General features: G+C 35.9%; 2 protein-coding genes across 2 annotated transcripts in view; both read right to left on the minus strand.

The window, feature by feature from the left end:
- Positions 1 to 21,838, minus strand: part of LOC127624804 (calpastatin-like) — a 711,053-nt gene that overhangs the window by 505,313 nt on the left and 183,902 nt on the right. The gene's annotated exons all lie outside the window — the stretch shown is intronic.
- On the minus strand, positions 639 to 19,529 carry LOC127624539 (rhotekin-like). The gene is made up of 11 exons (XM_052099315.1): positions 19,424 to 19,529; positions 17,914 to 18,148; positions 15,623 to 15,684; positions 15,221 to 15,274; positions 15,036 to 15,153; positions 12,741 to 12,995; positions 11,585 to 11,679; positions 11,360 to 11,466; positions 11,141 to 11,272; positions 10,464 to 10,626; positions 639 to 763 (listed from the first exon to the last, which is right to left on the minus strand). Exons 1-11 carry the CDS (start codon positions 19,527 to 19,529, stop codon positions 639 to 641), a joined length of 1,452 nt encoding a protein of 483 aa, XP_051955275.1.

A 21,838-nucleotide genomic window follows, 5' to 3' on the forward strand; every position in this document is an offset into this window, starting at 1 on the left:
ACAAATAATTGGATGGGTTATGAGTTTTTGATAGGTTTCAATGTACTGATTTAATACATCAAATAATACACTGTTTGCACTTAACAAAATATAAGACACACTACACATTACACTAATATAAAAAGGAAACGTATTATATTTTACATAGTGAAAATAAATGTAATATGTTTGCAGCTTTTCACCACATAACGACAATCCTAAACCTGCCATGCCAATGGTTTGGTTTTACACACTTCTTCAACATTTATTAAAAACATTTATTTCAGCAAACGAGTTACTCGTGCCAAACAATGTATTTAACTGGTTCCCCCTGCTACATTGATGTCACATGACTTCACTATGTTTATCATGACCTTGTAATGATCTTTTTATTTATTCATTTAAAACATTTTAATCCAAATTTCTTCCATTACATTAGAAATGAAAGGTCAAGTACATTGAGTTTTTGCAGGTAATCTGTCAAATTTGCATACTGGGTATGGTATAACTTATCTACAAAACTACAGTAAAGTTAGTAGGGTGGTAGTATGCTATTCCAAACACAGCCTATGTTATTCAAAAGAAACCCTTGCTGGAATGCAATCAGCTTATGAATGAACAAAACTAGATGGAGGCAAGAAAACAAGTGCAGCTTTATCTCATCTCACAATGCTCTTACACATTTCATGATACAAAGAGCCCTGTTTCACTGTCGCCACTACTAGTTTCCGTGGAAACGGCTCCGCAATGTTCATGAGCTCATCACAACACTGTTTCCACTGGCCTAGACAGATAAAAATAGTCTGTCAATCAAATGCCAGTTGTTAATTGTTCAGTATGTGGGTGAATGCATACGGTAACTGTACATACCAGAGGACTTAAACAATGGTTTCACCTTAGCTCTGAGAGGAAATTAAAGGGCCAGTTCACCCAAAAATTAAAATTCTCTCATTATTTACTCACCCTCATGCTATCCCACATGTGTTTGACTTTCTTTCTTCTGCAGGACACAAACAAAGATTTTTAGATGCATGTTTCAGCTCAGTAGGTCCATACAATGCAAGTGAATGGTGACCACAACTTAGAGGGTCCATAATGCATGTAAATCAGCATAAAAGTAATCCATAAGACTCCAGTGGTTAAATCCATAGCTTAAGGAACAATATGATAGGTGTGGGTGAGAAACAGATCAATATTTAAGTTCTTTTTTTACCATAAAGCTCCACTTTCACTTTTACATTCTTCTTCAGTTTTTGGCAATTCACATTCTTCGTGAATATCACCACCTACTAGCCGGGACTTAAATATTGATCTGTTTCTCATCCACACCTATCATTGTGCTTCAGATGATATGGATTAAACCACTGGAGTGGATTTTATGGATGGATTTTAAGTCTGCCTTTATGTAATTTTTTTTAAGATTCAGAGTTCTGGCCACCATTCACATGTATTGTTTGGACCTACAGCACTGAGATATTCTTAAAAATCTTTATTTGTGTTCTGCAGAAGAAAGAAAGTCATACACATCAGGGATAACACAAGGGAGTAAAATGAGAGTATTTTTATTTTTGGGTGAACTATCCCTTTAAGAAAACATTATACAATGGGGTCCAAAAGTCAGAGAACTAGGCTTCTATTTAGCATTTTTCTAATTTAAAAAAACATTTTTCGTTATAAATGTCAATATCAGCACACTAATTTAAGTAACCAAAATTGATTGAGATTGCATCACAATCCATTTTTGATTTGATTGATCCAGCATTATTTAAGTATGGAAGGAGTCCAAAAGTCGTGTGTGCTTTTAAATCCTAAATATTTCTTCTTCATTTGCCATTTTCTTTGTTTTACAGCTTTTTTATGTGCAGGATTAAGATTTTGTATATGATCGCAGATTTTTGGACCCGTCTATATTTTGATCAGTTTACGATAACAGGTGTAGGCCATAAAAATCCCAAAGTAGCTAAACCTGTGCTTACATGACATGTAATAAATACCTTGCATTAAATTTTTTGTTTAAGATGCAAAGCATGCTTGTGTCTGCATATTTGTGTCAGACATGTATTGAATTTCAAGCCTTCAAAAACACTGGTAGACATTTAATAACATCTCAAACCCGTCTCGGTTACATTTGTCAAGACGTCTTCACACTAAACAGCCTGTCTGTTTTCCAAATTATGACACATAAAGCCACCAGACAAGGATACAAGATGGGGTTGAAAATAATGCTGCAAATAATTACAGAAAAACGTTTTGACAAACAATAATAATAAGCCCCTGAGTAAGTAGAAACCATGACTGACTGCACACAAACCTGTCTGACCAACAGACTGTAACCGCCTCGTCTTATCTGATACACTTTTTAAGATGTGATGGTTACGTAACATCTATTCTATATTCTAGATTGGGCTTAATAGACAAAGGTATCATTCATAGAATGTATTGTACTCTTTTCAGTTACCAAAACAAACAATAAATTGAATTCATTGCTGTGATTCAATGCAGTGGAATTTCTGGCATTTGAGCTTGAATGTCATCTTTCAGAAATTCATGAAAGAGACTGTCTACTATTCAATAAGGTTGCTTCAGAGATAAATAAAAGTATGCATGTTACTGAATGTGTAAAATATTAGAAAGCAAAAAATTCTGTCTAGACAGTAAATCTTTTTTTTCTGCATCAAAATGTAAAGCCAAGGCCATGAAAAAGGAAATTAAATGCAATCTCTACTTCAAAAATTCAAATGCTATTTTTGTAGAACAATTCAAATGTAGACATAATGACAATTTTTATAAACAGAGATTATATATTTATAAATTAAATATAAATAATCTATTTATATATTTATTTATATTATACAAAACTAGTTTGGAAGCCTGCTGACCTAGTTTGTCCAATCTTTTGACTGTTTGTGTAATTAATTTGTGTAATAATGTGATAGATTGAAAGTAAAAAAACGTATATGGCTACAGGCAGAGAATTTTTGCAACTCCTCCTAGACCTCGCCCATTCCTATCAACTGTTGTTAAACCAGAACTGTTAAACTAGTGTTGACCTTTGTGGTCAGATTCGGTAATGCAACGTGTGAACTGAGTTTTGAGATACAGGTCAAACTGAGGTGATGAGACAAATTGCAAGACAGCAAACAGACATGTATGTGTGCACGTTTGTTTGGAACAACATTTTTGGCATTTCAGATCTGAGTGAGCACTGCTATACATTTACATTTACATTAATGCATTTGGCAGACGCTTTTATCCAAAGGGACTTAGAGAGCACTTATTACAGGGACAATCCCCCCGGAGCAACCTGGAGTTAAGTGCCTTGCTCAGGATACAATGGTGGTGGCTGTGGGGATCGAACCAGCGACCTTCTGCTTACCAGCTCAGTGCTGGTTATGGTTGGCTGATTGATAGTAGTTTATGTCTTTTCAAATGTGGAATTTCTGAAATCAGAAATGTTGGGTTAAATGGAGACAATTTCTGCCATTGGCTTCTCTAAATAATCAAACCGTCTGCCAAAACTGTAGCCAATATTACTTTGTGTCATGAATTGAACAATGAGCGATTAAAAACAACAACAACTGCCCAGCAGAAATTAACGAGTTTGGCTTGCGTTAACAGCAAATACATTGATGAATGGCATAGAAAAAACATTGCTCATGCTATTACAATCAGCATGTTTAAAAGTAAGATTCATGCTAAATGATGCATACATGTTTTATTAAACGTTTTGCCCTAATATAGTAATTTCTTTACATTTTGTGGGAAAATATAATGCTTTTTTTTTTTTTTTGGACATACTTGAAAGAGGTTCACCCCCATAGTATCTACACTTCCATGAAACAAGTGTAAGGGGCCATTCAGGCATAACATGTTCTTGCGTTAAAGAATTCTAGATGCAACGCAATGCATGGACCAGAATGATGGCATCTCAAGACATATTTTTAAAAGTTTAAGTTCTTTTAAGGGTCTGTCCAGACTAATCCGTTCTTGCATTAAAACAGGCAAGACACAAGGCAAAGATTGGACTACAATGCAGGTGTCTTAAGATGCGTTTCTAGTGTTCAAGTTCTTTTAAGGGGTTGTTCAGAACGAACGCGTTCCTGCATTAAAAAAGCTAAATAGCTAAATGCAATAAATGGAACATAATGCAGGTGTCGAATCGGGACACGTTTTAAAAAATTGGGGTTCTTTTAAGGGGCTGTTCAGACCAAACATGTTCTTGCATGAAAAAAGCTAGATGCAACACAACGAATGGAACAAAATGCAGGTGTCTCCGTACTATTCAGTTAAAGCAAAAACTGCATATGCCCAGGAAGTTCAAAGCTTTTTGTTGGTACTTCTCATCAACTTACTTTAAATTTGAGCAAAATACACAATTTATATATGACTTGTATTCCACATAGCTAATATTGGCATTATATTAATCATGTATACTCTATTTCTTTCCTCCATTTCCTAACATCTTATCAAGTTTTGGTTACCTTGCCACAATCGCCATTGGCTTGCTTATTGGGGGCCTAATTTTTAAGGCATGATTTTCAATGATATTCTTTAATGAAACTGCTCAACATGGCTTTAATACATTACAGAGCAATTGTCTATAAAGCTGATATGAAGTGATGTGTATAGTGAAAAGCGCTATGCAAATAAAAAGGACTTGACTTATGCCTAAAAGATCAAAGATTTTCACCTGGCCAGAAAGGATCCTAAAGGGTTCTTTTGATTGAGCCCTAATGAAAAGTTCTATAATGGAACCTTTTTGGGGTTCCAAATATGAATTGAATTATAATATGAAAGTATAAAATGAAATGTGAAGCTAACCTTAACCCTTGAAGGTTCTATATAGAACTTTTTCTTCTTAGAGTGAAGTATTGTGTCCATGTGGTGAAAAGTCACAAAACATACCATGCAGGTTATTCTTGAAGTTTAATGTATTCTTTATGAATCTTTAATTATAGGGTAAAGTGACTAAAACAATGAGGAAAAAAGCAACCAAAGAACACATACACCACCAAGAAAACAACCAGACAATGACATTTTAAGTGCTGAAACATTCTGATAGATTGATGTCACTTCCAAGAACAATGATGCTTCTAAATCAGGCATTTGTTGAAATATTTTAACATATTTGGGTGAATGTCAAAATGTGAGAAAGCAACTTATCTGCAAGACATAACTGCTTTTATTAGCCACTGGAATGCAAATCTTCACAAAGAGCAATAATATCCTTTGATCAGCTTAAAAAACCTGAAACTCATAACTTCACATTCATCTAAGCTTAAAACTACCAGAAGATATTATTTGGGCATATGTACATGGCAAAGCATATAGCTTCTGATTGTTTTATTCATAGTCTCATGATAATCAAGGTTGATGAATGATATTGATATTCGTATGAGTCAAAGGAAGAATATGATCTCTGCAGAAAAGGTTTTGGTGACTTTTATACTCTCTCTCTCTCTCTCTCTCTCTCTCTCTCTCTCTCTCTCTCTCTCTCTCTCTCTCTCTCTCTCTCTCTCTCTCTCTCTCTCTCTCTCCCTCTCTCTCTCATGCTGCTATCTCTTTCTCATCCTATGATATTTTTCTGCTTAATTTTGTTTATTTATGTATTTATTCTTTTGGTATTGATATGGTGATTTTACATTCTTTTAAGAAAAAGGCCAATCAATTTTTGTTATTTTTATTAAAAGTGGTGATCAGTTACAGTAATTAAAAATGTCTATTTGTCATATATATATCTCATTCCTGCTCTTCTCCATCAGGTCATCATCACCCTCATTTTTAAGAGTGATAAGGGATGAATTCCAGTTTGAAAGGAATATTTATGTACATCATTTCCTCGAAGTAATAACCCCAATATCCTCATACCAAAAGGTAAAAAAAGATCAGGTGCTTACAAATACGAATGCAGACTAACATAAATACACACAAGGAAATGCTACCGCGTGCACAAACAAGTTTTCAATTACACAATTGTGTGTCTCTCTTCCAGGAATGGGGCCAGAAAGATGGCACAGGGTTGACACCGCGCTCGCGTCCTGGAGACGGAGCACTCCGGCTTAACCCGTCCGTGTCACACATGGCCCATAACAACATTCCACCCTCCACCCACCCGCTCTGATATCTGGCTGTTCCTCCTCAGGCGACAACCTCCCCCTCTGTACCTCTGTTTTATAAGTCACTAAGGTGTAGTATGAGGTAGCAGAAATTAAAAAATGCAGATAAGCAAAAAGTAAATAAAACTAGGTTAAGCCTTCAGCTGCCTTGAAAGTTTCAATAAGACAGGCCTAACTGGTCGCAAAACCTGTTGCCAACGTACTGCTCGATCACATTTGAGGCGATTTTTGTGATCTTTAAAACACTAAAATTGATTTTAATGAAGCAATATTTCCAAAAACGCAGAACTGTACTTTGGAAATATATAAAGTCAATGCTTAAAGTACTGTTATATAACACCAAGTTATGGTCTTCTTATATGGTTTCACTTCACTGCTGCATAGAACTGTTATCATACAGTATGAACAAAAGTGCTTTTGATTAATTATGAATGCTGACTGGTCAGTAAGTGATCCAGTGTTTTTATTTAACAAGTTACTGCACCTAAAATATTTTTATTATGTAGTAGGAATGCACCAATACCACTTTTTCTCTACCGATCTAATTATGAAATGTGACCTCTCGGTATTGCCCAATACTGATCCGATACCAGTGTTGTTGTTTTATAAATCAGTTAACCCTTAACCCTTACTTTGTCTTCCGATAATTTGACACGAACAACTTATTTTTTATTACAGTTTTATTTGTTATTTTTTACTTAATCCAATTGGAATAACATTTATTGACTTTGTTCACATTTGGCAACTGAAAAAAAACCCATAAAAAATAAAAACCTAGACCATTTTCTTTACATTTTCTAGATTTTATTTCACTTTGTTACACCTGTAGTGCTTTCGGTCAAAAATGACAGGCCATTGGAAATGAAAGCATTCAGGAGCCTGTCCAAATATCTAATGAGCACACATGTGCATGTGTACTTGCACACGTAAAGTCCTCAGACATGTATACATACCCATACACACACACACACATAAAAGACACACACAGTGATTTCCTAGGCAAGCATTGAAATTTGTATATTTACCAATGCAGCAAAGGTTCAGAGATTGTCTGGTAATCCAAAGGGTATGAGGGGGTGTGAGGGATGTGTGCACACACGCACACACACACACACCTGTGTTGTTCCATAGATATTTATAAAAAATGAATGGATGAGTTACAAAAAATTTATTCAGAAGCCTGTCCAACCATTAGATGATCTGTGAATGTGTTCTTGCAGACATAAAGTCCTCAGTCACACACACACACGTAGTGTTTCCATGTTTTATGGGGACTGTCCATAGACATAATGGTTTTTATACTTATATATATTCTAGCCCCTAACCCTACCCCTAAACCTAACCCTCACAGAAAACTTTCTGCATTTTTACATGGGGAGCGACAAAATGTCCCCACAAGGTAAAACATTTTGGGTTTTACTAACTGTGGCAGGGCGGAGGGCGGGGCCGTGTCGTGATTATACACACCCGGTCCCTTATCAGGCTAATCAAGCCTCCGAGAGGGATAAAAGCCGACTGTGGAGGATGGTGCGGGAGAGAGAGAGAGCGTTTACGGGCATGTGCGTCATGTGTGTGTGTTTGTCTTTTGTTTCAGTTTACCAATTAAACTATTATTTATATTGTCAAGCCGGTTCTCGCCTCCTCCTTTCCATTGAACAGCTTTACACTATCCTTATGGGGACATTTAGTCCCCACAATGTGATAAATACACGCGCGCACGCGCGCACACACACACACACACACACACACACACGCGCGCGCGCATAGGCAACTTCTGAACTATTCTTAACAGGAACAAAGTTCTATTGAAAAATATTACAACAATGGGTTTTGGGAACATTCACATTCTCACAAAGTGTAAGAACAATGTTTACTAATATACAGAGGCAATTCCTTTTAATTTGTATAAGATCAATAAAGCTTACTGTTCCTATTAAGAAAAACGTTATTGTTAACTAGTCTACTGTATAATGCAGCAGCATAATTAACAGTAATTACAATGAATGTCTTTAGTGGAAAAGAAGCCAGCTTTCAAATTGTATCTGGATAATTGTTAGCTTTATTATTATTAGTACTATTATTATTATTATTATTAATAAATGTTTAGAGTTGTATTAAACAATAGTAATATATATTCAGCCGTGCCTTCTTAACTTTAAAACCACAGGATTTTATTTTGGCAAAACACTCCAGGAAGTCCTTCGAGTGTGTGTATGTAGTCCAGTTCACAGTAGTTTAACACACTTTCTTATTAAACATCTGGTGAAATGCTTCTACGGTGCTGTCCCCAATGCACGTTAAGCAAATGAAACTACCAAGCATCTATTTTAGATCTTGCTCATGTGTAGTGCTCACATATTGCATGCCGCTCTAAGAACTGTAAATAGAAGCGCATCATCACAAACCTAGCACATTGTATGAGTGTGTCAACACAGCAGCATGCATTCATCGAAACACACTGCACATGAATACTATATATTTACTTATTAATGAACCCTTTTGCAAGTCATACCGTAATGGTGCTTTTATTATTTATTTTACTGTTCTTTTATGCCATTTTTGGAGCTTGCAAGTAACGACCATTAATAACACACAGTATCGGATTTTGATCGGGCTTACTGGACTGATCCCCACAATACATTTTTGTTATTTTTGATAGTGATTGCAAAAATGTCATTAAAAGTGATAAAAAGTGGTGATCAGTTACAGTAATTAAAAATGTCTATTTGTCATATATATCTCATTCCTGCTCTTCTCCATCAGGTCATCATCACCCTCATTTTTAAGAGCGATAAGGGATGAATTTCCTCGAAGTAATAACCCCAATATCCTCATACCAAAAGGTAAAAGGTGATCAGGTGCTTACAAATACGAATGCAGACTCACATAAATACACACAAGGAAATGCTACCGCGTGCACAAACAAGTTTTCAATTACACAATTGTGTGTCTCTCTTCCAGGAGTGGGGCCAGAAAGATGGCACAGGGTTGACACCACGCTCGCGTCCTGGAGACGGAGCACTCCGGCTTAACCCGTCCGTGTCACATTAAAGTCACATTCTTTATCACTTGAATAGAACATAAATATTTAAGCAATATCACATGAGCACGAGTGCGATATGGCCCTACATCAGCACTGCTGTGATTCGGCAGCAGGTAGGTAATCACAGCAGTGCTGATATAGGGCCATATAGCACGATTGTGAGTGTGATATTGCTTATATACAACAGTTCAATGAACAAGTACATTTGAAAACATTAGGAAAAATTGAATACGGTCATAAAAAATGCATTTGTGCATGGAAATACTTTCTTACGCGGCGGTTCAGAATATGCCACGTCCAAGCCTTCATTAGTAATTCAAAATTGTCACTTCAGAAATAGTATCGTGGCTTTGTGCTGTTTTTAACAAGTTATTGGATAAACAAGGATGTATGTGTGTGTTTGTGTGTGAGAGAGAGAGAGATCACCTGTTGCCACTGATTCACACTGATACACACACACGGTGAAGCGTCGGAGTGATGATGGTGTCAGACCATCAGTGCTCATGGAACGTCTCTCGTCCAATCAGATTCAAGGACCGGAACTAACTGTTGTGTGTGTGTGTATACACACACACACACACACAGACACACACACAACAGTTAGTTCCGGTCCTTGAATCTATATATATATAGATATATATTGATAGCATGAAAACAAAAAATATTTTACTTCACACAAGAAAACATATTCTAGAATTTAGCAGACATTTTATCCAAAGCAATATTAAGTAAACTAATTGCAAAAGTTCATAGTTAGGAGGACTCTCCTCCTTTCCCCCCCTGTTTTTAGGAAGCCATCAATTATAAAATCTATTTATTTATTTTGGGGTCAATTTTGCGTGACTTCAGAAAATGTCAGTCTATATATAGGGTAGACATTTTGCTTTGAGGTGATTATTATGTTAGCAAGCTGTGACATTCAGGGTGTCAGCTACTGCTACATGTATTTTTTTTAAAAAGGTATTGTTTAATTGCTTAAACAAATTATGCTGGGACTCTTAGGGTTACAGTATTTAGCCCCTTTGTTGGGAATAACTGGTCTAGACTTTGACTATTAAATGTTAAGCTCAAAACCAAATTCTGGAAATATAACAGTATCTGAAAAATGCTGGTTTTCTATAAAGGGTTTGCAGTATGTTAATGCTTCATGGTGGACTTCTAGAGGTGACTGGTACATAGGTACTTATTTTAACTGATACAACACAACTGATGACACAACACAACAATCTTGGTTGGAAGCCTGGTGTAGCGAGTGGGTTTGGGTCTAGCATGTTTTGTCTATGATATCTTGACTATTCTGGAACAGCTCTGATAAAAATACTTACTCATGTCATAGAAATGCTGCCAGAACGCTTCCATCCAGCTGTGTGTGTCTTGAGACATTTGCATGAGAAGTGTGTATGTAGTCTCATCAGCAGACTGGTAAATTATAGAGATACTTTGCGCATTTAATGTCGGATCTCTGTCTGTGGCATGCACACGAGCGTCCTAAATCAGGTCCACAAATCTTAAAAATGTGGTTCCAAGACAAGGTGTACATAATTACTATGATAGATGGCCAAAGTAGTAAACAACTTCCCACATCATGTAAGCTGCAACACTGGATATACAAGACACAAGTAACACATATTTTCCATCCTCTTACCAAAAACTGATGCAATGCCACATGTATGCACATTAAATAATGAAGCATTCAGAGTGATACAGCAAAGCTCTCAGTTACATATTTAGACAATTTCTAGTTTGATATATAGTATATATATACACAATCCTGTCATATTCAATAAAACAATTCCAAATTGTGCCAGATGGATACATAGTCAAAGCCACCGTGGGCCTTGAGTGACCTCTATTGGTTAAAAGATGCAACTAGTGCTTCAGGATGGATAAAGTCTGAATAACTGGCCAAAAAATTTATTTAGACACTTAAACAGCATGAATTTCATTGCATTAGATAAGTAAATACCAACTAGTGTGGCTTCATCTGAATGCAAAGACTGACCTTATTAATTGGAATAGTGAACAATGGTTTCTCTAAAGATTCAGTATCGTTTTCCTGTTGATAACACTTTAAATCAGTCCCTTTCAGGACACCATAGACATCTCTCCAGTCCTCTGGATTGTCCTCTGATTGCTAAAAAGTGATGAAAAATAGATGAAATAGAAAATGGAACATTTTACCTACTTGACCACCAAAAAGCCATGATCTTTATAGACTCACCCGAACTCTGAGTTGTCCACTCATGACCTCTTGAGTCATACAGAGAGGCTGGGCAACGAGTCGACAGCACATATTACCATATAGTGGCAACCAGAAAGAGGAGTCCTCTTAAACAGACACACACACAAACAGATAAACAAATAAGAAATATGGGCTATATAAAGAAATGCATAAATACAAAGACATAAAAAAGGTTATTAAATTAAATAAAAATAAACATCTTACCTGTGCCAGATATGGTCAGGTCATGGGTTCGGAAAGAGTTTTGTACATGGCACAGGGTCAGTGATGTATGGGCCAGGAGCTGATATTTAGGGCCCCTATGGACAGGAGGCAATATTTAGGGTCTCTGTGACCATACATACTTTTGTAATGTTTTACATTAGATTACTCAAGGCCAGTAATGTACTCTAAATATTTGGATTACTTCTTCAGCACAGGTCGATTTTTTCACTTGTTTTGACTATTAAAAATTCTGCCAGTACAGTAAGACAAAATACACATGTTAAAAATACATTCTCTGAAAAACCTAAATATCTTGTGCAGTGTTGTTTCTAGATCAATCAAACTGATCTTGTTTTAAGGATTTTTAGATTTTAGATTTTTACATGTGCATGTAAAATGGCTAGAAATAGCATTTAAGCTTAGCATAAAGCTGACAATTTACACAAGGTTTATTTCTATTTCTACTGCTCCAAACTTACTTCAAACTTACTTGATGTCTGCTCGTATGAATGTAACACATCATAAGAAAGTGTTTTACCGCTGTTCATATCATTTATATGGATAAATGTTTCCATCTTAAAGGACTAAATATTAAATGAAACAAATGACAGTAAAATGCAAAGTAATCTCTTCAGTAATCAAAATACTTTTTTAATGTAACTGTATTCGAATTACCAATGATTAAATTGCAAGTGTAGTGGAATACAGTTACTTATATTTTGTATTTTAAATACATAATCCCGTTACATGTATTCTGTTACTCCCCAACCCTGTGTAAATAAATGTGTGTGTGTGTGTGTGTGTGTATATATATATATATATGTCTGTGAAATAAATAGGTAATGTGTACATTTCAAGTAAAATATGAAAAACATCCTGTGATGTGGCTGTCGTCATCATAAATTGTAAAATACAGAGATGTATTATGTCAAAATGAACAATGTGGATATAAAATAAATGTAAATACATTAGCATTACCTAATTGGTGTATTTTCAAAAATGAGGACCCGAACAGTAATAAAATAATTTTTACATTTTTAACAAATTTTCTCTTATACAAATCTAAAAAAAAATTATATCCACAGTTCAGAGCTATACATATGTTCGTACATGCAACAGATATGGTACACACAATCACACCAACACTCGTACTCACTGCACAGAAATGGCAGGTAGAAGGACCGGAGACCCTCCTCCAGATGACCCGCCTCCCACAGATCCTGCCCCGCTGCTGTGGGAACTGCAGGAAGTTGCCGTCTCAAGAGTTGCCTTGAATTTCTTACTGGATGCGCGTGTAACAGAGCTTCCAAGCCGGCTCAGCCTCCAGGAGGAGAAGCCCATACTGAGATCCTCCTCCACACGGCAGCTGTACAGCGCCACCCGCAGGTCAAAGCCTGGAGGAACATCAGAGCTGTGTAGGAGAGAGAGAGAGAAATAAGAGGAAACTAGAGGTTTAGGATTTCTTTTGATGTCCCAATATACAAATTTGAAATAAGTAATATATGTCTATATGAAGAAATTTAACATTTTAAAGGGGCAATTAATTAAATAAAAAATTAGACTTTCCTTGATATTTTGAAATAAAAGACAATTCACTTTCACTGAATGCAATAAAGATGGGTTTAAAGTGAATGTGATTGAGACTATGCCTTACATCTCTTTTTGTGATCTATGAAATTAGGACATAAATAAATAAACATACAGTGAGGAAAATAAGTATTTGAACACCCTGCTATTTTGCAAGTTCTCCCACTTGGAAATCATGGAGGGGTCTGAAATTGTCATCGTAGGTGCATGTCCACTGTGAGAGACATAATCTAAAAACAAAAATCCAGAAATCACAATATATGATTTTTTAACTATTTATTTGTATGATACAGCTGCAAATAAGTATTTGAACACCTGTCTATCAGCTAGAATTCTGACCCTCAAAGACCTGTTGGTCTGCCTTTAAAATGTCCACCTCCACTCCATTTATTATCCTAAATTAGATGCACCTGTTTGAGGTCGTTAGCTGCATAAAGACACCTGTCCACCCCATACAATCAGTAAGAATCCAACTACTAACATGGCCAAGACCAAAGAGCTGTCCAAAGACACTAGAGACAAAATTGTACACCTCCACAAGGCTGGAAAGGGCTACGGGAAATTGCCAAGCAGCTTGGTGAAAAAAGGTCCACTGTTGGAGCAATCATTAGAAAATGGAAGAAGCTAAACATGACTGTCAATCTCCCTCGGACTGGGGCTCCATGCAAGATCTCACCTCGTGGGGTCTCAATGATCCTAAGAAAGGTGAAAAATCAGCCCAGAACTACACGGGAGGAGCTGGTCAATGACCTGAAAAGAGCTGGGACCACCGCTTCCAAGGTTACTGTTGGTAATACACTAAGACGCCACGGTTTGAAATCATGTATGGCACGGAAGGTTCCCCTGCTTAAACCAGCACATGTCAAGGCCCGTCTTAAGTTTGCCAATGACCATTTGGATGATCCAGAGGAGTCATGGGAGAAAGTCATGTGGTCAGATGAGACCAAAATATAACTTTTTGGTCATAATTCCACTAACCGTGTTTGGAGGAAGAAGAATGATGAGTACCATCCCAAGAACACCATCCCTACTGTGAAGCATGGGGGTGGTAGCATCATGCTTTGGGGGTGTTTTTCTGCACATGGGACAGGGCTGACTGCACTGTATTAAGGAGAGGATGACCGGGGCCATGTATTGCGAGATTTTGGGGAACAACCTCCTTCCCTCAGTTAGAGCATTGAAGATGGGTCGAGGCTGGGTCTTCCAACATGACAATGACCTGAAGCACACAGCCAGGATAACCAAGGAGTGGCTCTGTAAGAAGCATATCAAGGTTCTGGCGTGGCCTAGCCAGTCTCCAGACCTAAACCCAATAGAGAATCTTTGGAGGGAGCTCAAACTCCGTGTTTCTCAGCGACAGCCCAGAAACCTGACTGATCTAGAGAAGATCTGTGTGGAGGAGTGGGCCAAAATCCCTCCTGCAGTGTGTGCAAACCTGGTGAAAAACTACAGGAAACGTTTGACCTCTGTAATTGCAAACAAAGGCTACTGTACCAAATATTAACATTGATTTTCTCAGGTGTTCAAATACTTATTTGCAGCTGTATCATACAAATAAATAGTTAAAAAATCATACATTGTGATTTCTGGATTTTTTTTTTAGATTATGTCTCTCACAGTGGACATGCACCTACGATGACAATTTCAGACCCCTCCATGATTTCTAAGTGGGAGAACTTGCAAAATAGCAGGGTGTTCAAATACTTATTTTCCTCACTGTATAAAAAAAGGCACAAAATAAATCTACCTAAGTGGGCCACAGGGATACATATAATATTACAACACTATATAGAAGACAACCCAAAGTCAGTTTTATGTTTTGTATTTTAGGAAAAGGGGACAAAAAAAATAAAGAGTATCTCACAATATCACTGTGTCATCGAAACAAATGTCTGTGAGCATTCTGTCCACAATTACGAGATTTGTGTCATGTATCTCTGTCCCCACCTGCAGCAAACAGAACACAGCACACTGGTGCAGCTCTAAACATTAGCCAAGAAATTACAAAAAATATTATTGACACTGTGCATAATAATTTATCAGACTCACCTCCTTTGTTTTTGAAGTATTCAGAGTCTTTCCACATAAGAGGAATGCTGATATCTAAGTTGCAATATTGAATATAATGTAATAAATATAATGAATTCAACTAAGAATTTAAAATAAACAAGGCAAAGTTAATGAGTTAAATAGTCTGTTTGTATGTAACCCCAAAATATGTGTGTGTATGGGGGGTTTGCAAGGAAATGTTTTTAGGTTACAAACTGGTAATTACAAGGGTATTATCTATAGTTCATACATGATAAAAATCATTGTCTATGGAGAGTCCTTGTGTGTGTGTGTGTGTGTGTGTGTGTGTGTGTGTGTGTGTGTGTGTGTGTGTGTGTGTGTGTGTGTGTGTGTGTGTGTGTGTGTGTGTGTGTGTGTGTGTGTGTGTGTGTTTAACCCCACCTGAAATGGCTAATTTCCCTGTGCAAGGTAATCTCTCACCAAGAGACCCACCATCAAATGACCTACAATAAACAAAAAAATAAATCAAAATCTATCCATCCATCCAAATCCCTATCCATCCATCCAAACTACTTATTCATCCAAATCAACCAATAAAATAATTCTCCATCTACTCATCCATCCATTCATCAAACCAACCAATCATATACCTATTGGGTGGATTGATATATACCTATCAATCCACCCATATCAACTAATTATAATTATCCATTCATCCACCCACACATCCATCCATCCAAATCAACTAACCAACCACTCATATCACCATTCATCCATCCATTCAACCAATTACCCAATTAAATCACCATTAATCCATCAAAATAACTAACCAACACTATCCACCTGTCCAAACAATTAACCAACCAATCAAATTACATCCATCCAATTCAACTAACCAATCACATCATTATTCATCCTTCCATCAATCTATCCATCCAAATTTACTAACCAATCATATCATCCATTTAAATCATTATACATCTATCCATTCACATCAACTAATCAACCAATTATATAACCGATATAATGATCCATCAATACATTCGTCCAAATCAACTAACCAATAAAATCATTATCCACCCCTCTAAACAAGTAACCAACTAATCAAATTACCATCCATCCATCCAAATCTACTAACCAATCATATCATTATCCATCTATCCATCCATACATACATACATCATCCACCTATCCACCCATCCAAACTAACCACCAACCAATCAAATCACTATCTATCCATACATCCATCCAAATCAACTAACCAAATCAATTAATATTCACCCATGCAAACAACTAACCAATCAATCAAATTACCATTCAATGAAACATCAATCCATCCATCCAAATCAATATCCATCTATCCACTCATTAAAATCAACTAACCAAGCAATCAAATCACCATCCATCCATCTCATCTTACCAACCATCCATCCATCTCTACATAATCAGACTATTCATCCCTTTAAGGCCTACTCACACCAACTATTCACACTAACCATTTTTCCGGCATGAATGTTCATCCAGAACAAGCTTTTGAATAGGAACAATGTACTCCTATGGCGCTCTTCACATCGGGTTCGACAAATCGTCCACCAACAATCCAACGTTTTTTGTTTGTTTTTTAATGAAGAAAACTGACTGACCAATGGGATAAAAGCTTTTTTTCCAGAGACGTTGCAGCTGATACACACCTCTAAAAATTAAAACGAAATAATTTCAGTTCATACAAACATAAACCCAGTCTGATTTTAAAAGTCTGTTTTTAAGAAATGTGTTTGTATTATAAATGTTCATTAACAAAGACATCAGAGTGCATTAAGTGTGGAATATGCGATAAATAAGTAGGCCTAATTTAACACATTTCTCATTAGAATATTTATGTAATGTGCTGATACCTCATATTTTATAATATACCTGGTGTTTTGTCTTAATATATATTATTTAATAAGCATAGGCTATCAATGTGACAGTTATATTATCCTGGCTTTAAAAACTAGCAGTGATGTTTGGCAGTTCGTTTGGACTAAGCTTGTATTAAAATATCTCATAAAAAGACACTTTACATGCAATATTTTACTACAAGTGTAGACAAACGAATTGCTGAACTGCATTGCTATTTCTATTGCAAGAATAAAATAACATATTGTATTACTGTAACTCTTCTCACCATGCACAAAAAAAAAATCCCAATTTCAATACAAGTATACAATAATGAAATAAAGAAAAGTGTTTTCTTTTATATCATCTTAAATGTTGTGTATAATTTTTTTTATATCACTTATTTATATCACTGTACATTGTGTTACTTTATCCAAGCATACAAAAAAAAAGAGAAGTTTGGATCAAGAGTCTGTTTGGAATAATCTCATAGCAAGATGCATTTAACAGAAGTCTTTATCTCCCTCAAATGCATCAAAACATGGACATAATGAAACGGTTATGCCAAATCTGGTAAATAAATGCCTTAACAGCATTAAATATATTAATCGTATGCATTGACAGCTGAATATGGTCAGAGCAGGAAAACAGTTTAAATATGTTTGTAGATCAGCAACAGTGTCGCCTACTGTACATTATGAAATTGGTTTTCATTTTAATTGTCAAGGTCTCAGTCTGAATAGACCTTTCATCTGCAGCACATTTCGCAAATCCATCAAGACTTTGTTGTGAAAAGGCCATATCACTATATATCTGTCATTCATACCCCAACCACATTCATCTCTCTTCATTACCTGTGTCCAGCTTTCTGCATGGCCTGGGCTTCCTTCATGCGGTGCAGCTGGCTCATAAGTGCCAGTATGCGGCTGTTAGAGGTGAGGAGGGTCTTGGAGGCCTCCAGACCCTGATCTTTCTGAGAACATGCCGCTAACAGCTTACAAGCCCCTTCTCTGATCCTGACCTCCCTCTCAATCTGTTTGTGAACCTCACAGTCCTGCAGAGACAACGAGAGTTTCAACCCAATTAGTTCTAATATATGTGGACAAAGCTATCCAGTAGCCTTCCCATTAATCTCAATGGCTTTTGATCGGCAGGAGCATGCTTCCTTCATGCAGCCTAGAAGTACATAACTTAAAAGCTGCCTTCTTTACTCACCCTGTGACTGGGACTAACAGACTGCCTACAATTTCATTTTGTTTTCCACAAAAGAAAGAAAGTCATATGGGTTTAGAACAATAGAAGTGTGAGTAAATAATGAAAGAATATTCATTTCTGTATATATGAACAATCCCTTTAACACACAAGGCTTGTCATCAAATGGCACTGTCCCACTTTCATCTGAATGTAGACAGGTTGGTAATTCGACAGGTTGCCACCTAACAGCCAACTCATCAAATTAGAAAAGTCTTTAACCCCACCAAAGTAATAGTGAGTTATCTGATTCTGCCTACAAAAGTGTGGATATTCTTGGCCCAAATGTTGATGCTGCTGTGTTGGAATAACCCAGAAACGGATGTGAAATCAAAAGGTAATGAGGCCACCGTTCAAAAAACACAGTGTTTAAGAGACAAGTAGGTTAAACATTTTGGGGTAACAGGAACATATTTACACTATTGTAGCACTTTATATTTTTTCCCAATGAAAACCACTTATTATATTAAGGTTTCTTTCAGCAAATTTAAATGTATCTCTTAATTTCCATTTTCCAACCTCTCTGAGACCCTAAAGGAACCCTATCACTTTAAGTAATAAATATTCATTAATAAATATACAATATATACTGTATATTGATTAAGAAATATTTACACACACACACATACACACACACACACACATGCACACTGATCAGCCACTACATTAAAACCACTTGCCTGTGTAGTTTCCCCTTGTGCCGCCAAAACAGCACCAACCCCTCAGGATAACATTCCGAGATGATTTTCTTCTCACCACAATTGTAGAGAGCAGTTATCCAAGTTACTGTAGACTTTATCAGTTCAAACCAGTCTGGCCATTCTCTGTTGACCTCTCTCATCAACATGGTGTTTCCATCCACAGAACTGGCCCTGACTGGATGTTTTTTGTTTTTGGCACCATTCTGAGTAAAAACCCACGAGATCAGCATTTACAGAAATAATCAAACCAGCCCATCTGGCACCAAAAATCATGCCATGGTTGAAATCACTGAGATCACATTTTTTCCCCACTCTGATGAGTACTTCTGTAACTGCTGATCTCCTGGGATTTTCACGCACACACATACACACGCACACACACAGACACACACACACACACACACACACGCACTTGCACTGAGATACTCGTTCATGACACTTATCACATGAGAGTGCTGTTGGAAACTTACACTATAGACCATAAAATGCAAATGCAGGTCTTGTTTCTCATGTGCCATGTATCCGGCAATGTGTTTTAAGTTCAATTTAGGTAAAACGATTTGTATGGATATTTTACTTTTGCTCTACAAAACCGCATTCTACACAATCAGCAAAAAAAATGTCCATGCATTTCAACAAAACGCCAATTTTGATTGTTAATAATATTGTCAAAATGTATTTCTCAGTGCATTTTTTAACTGAGAATATAACTACCAGTCTGCACAAAAATACCTAATTCGATCACCCACAAAACATACTTATCCTGCCATGGTTAAGAAGAGATTACAACACTTACTATTGCATTGTTGGTTTCACTTCTAGAATCTTTATGCCACAAATCAGAATATGCATAAGGAACTCTATCCATAACTTTAGAAAGCCACAGTCTACACCATGTGCGGATCCCAAATTCTGTTTCAAGGGTGGACCTGCCACAAACCCTGACCAGCTGATTGTAGTCTTGCCTTTAAGCCCCTTTAGTGTAACACCACTTCAGACCAAAGTTCGAGTTTACTTATAGTCAAAGAGCTTAAAAAATAATAGCTTAATCTTTTTTTTATTTTTATTTTTTTGTAAGCAAAGTCTCACATTTGTTTTAATTGCTTAAGTATGTTTCCAGCACTCTGAATGGCCACTGTTAAACTAAAAACAATATAGTTTTGCAATATAGTTTGATATAAGAGACCAGGGGCAATTGTAACAATTTATGTAATCACAAACAGCTGCTCAAAAAAGAAAACTCTCGGCTTGAAAAGTGTGATCATATTTCACGTTTCTGTCAAAAAACGAAAAGAAAAAAGTTTGAAAGTTAATTTATTTGTAGGTCAAATATTTTCTTCTGCCTTTAAAATGTTGATGTCTTCCAATTTGAACATATTTCAAGTTCAACTATAGTAAAAAAAAAAAAGAAAAAGAAAAAGAAAAAGGTAACTGGTAGAGATCATATAATAATTTATCTTTCAAGTCAGGTCAAGGTCATTTAAGAAATACAAAATTGGATTTGGAAATTGATTCATTAAAATTTCATTGAAGTATCTGGTTTAATTTTCAAATAAATGTATTTTACTACAAAAGATTTAACTCATTTTAAATCCTCATTATGTTAGTACCAATTAAGACTTCTGCTTTAAATACATTTACTTCATGAAAGCATATATATATATATATATATATATATATATATATATATATATATATATATATATATATATATATATATATATATATAAATATTATATTTTATATAGTAATAATAGTATTAAAGTAACAATAATATTCCTTTTAATTTTGAAACAGTGTGCTAATCAGATTTATTATTTAAGGGTTAATATTGCCAAGCATTTGTAACACTAACTTCTTGTATTGAACATTGTATTAAAATTAATATGTACTCTTTCCAAATATAAATATATTAATGGTCTTAATACTTGTGTATATATATAGAATATACCAAAAAATGAAAGATGGCAGGCATACTGATGTACTTAAGCTGTATTGGATGATTTCCAAAAGAATTAAGGCAGGATGAAGAGGATGAAAGTTTTGCAGGGTCACTCCTCAACTCTATAACACCAACTATGGGAGGAAACTGAACGTAAATTGACGATGATGAACATCCAGCATGAAGTGGATTCCTGATAACAACATCTATTGGACAAGATGTCTTCAATTACACACAGGTAACAGCAGGTGAATCTTGCAAAAAAACATGTCTAAAATAATTAGGAAAAAAAAAATTTGTATTTTGATGAATGAAAATTAACCTTAATCATTAATATTGCTTTCCTTGTATGTGACATTATTGTCATAGCAATTAAAAAAAAAATCCCCAAATATATTCATTACCACAATCCATCCAGGCTGCACAACCAATAACATTGATACACATAATGTATCATTGTTTTTATGTTTCATTACAGTAATAAGTATTGGGGGAGGATGTTCTTCATTATCATTAAATTAATGCCATGACAACAAAAATGGTTCTAAAAATTAGGCTTCATTTAATTTAAGCAAAATAAGTCCTCATTCCATATTTTCTATTTTTATTTTGGAGTGAAATAGGACCTGGACATGATCTTGACCATTTGACCATTAATCCCTATATGCTACACCTCTAGACCCACACACAAACACGTGCTCAGACATATGAACATGCTCAGACATAAAAACAGGAGGAATGTTGTAAAAATGTTCAGCCCCAAATAAAAGCACTGATACGCAGGACCAAAAACTCATACATAAAGTTTTAAAAGGCATAAATACTGTAGATATGAAAGTCTCTGTGTATTTTCTATTTCCGCATTCATTCAGTGTTTATGGTCAA

Source organism: Xyrauchen texanus, chromosome 31 (genome assembly GCF_025860055.1).
Source record: "Xyrauchen texanus isolate HMW12.3.18 chromosome 31, RBS_HiC_50CHRs, whole genome shotgun sequence".
Classification (NCBI taxonomy): Eukaryota; Metazoa; Chordata; class Actinopteri; order Cypriniformes; family Catostomidae; genus Xyrauchen; species Xyrauchen texanus.

Coding starts and splice junctions, on each gene's coding strand:
- LOC127624539 (XM_052099315.1), bottom strand. CDS start 19,529: ATGGCACATGAGAAACAAGACCTGCATTTGCATTTTATGGTCTATAGT. Junction 12,996..15,035: donor TTCGATGACACAGTGATATT/GTGAGATACTCT, acceptor TCTCCTACACAG/CTCTGATGTTCCTCCAGGCT. Junction 11,680..12,740: donor CTACCTGCCATTTCTGTGCA/GTGAGTACGAGT, acceptor TCCTGTCCATAG/GGGCCCTAAATATCAGCTCC.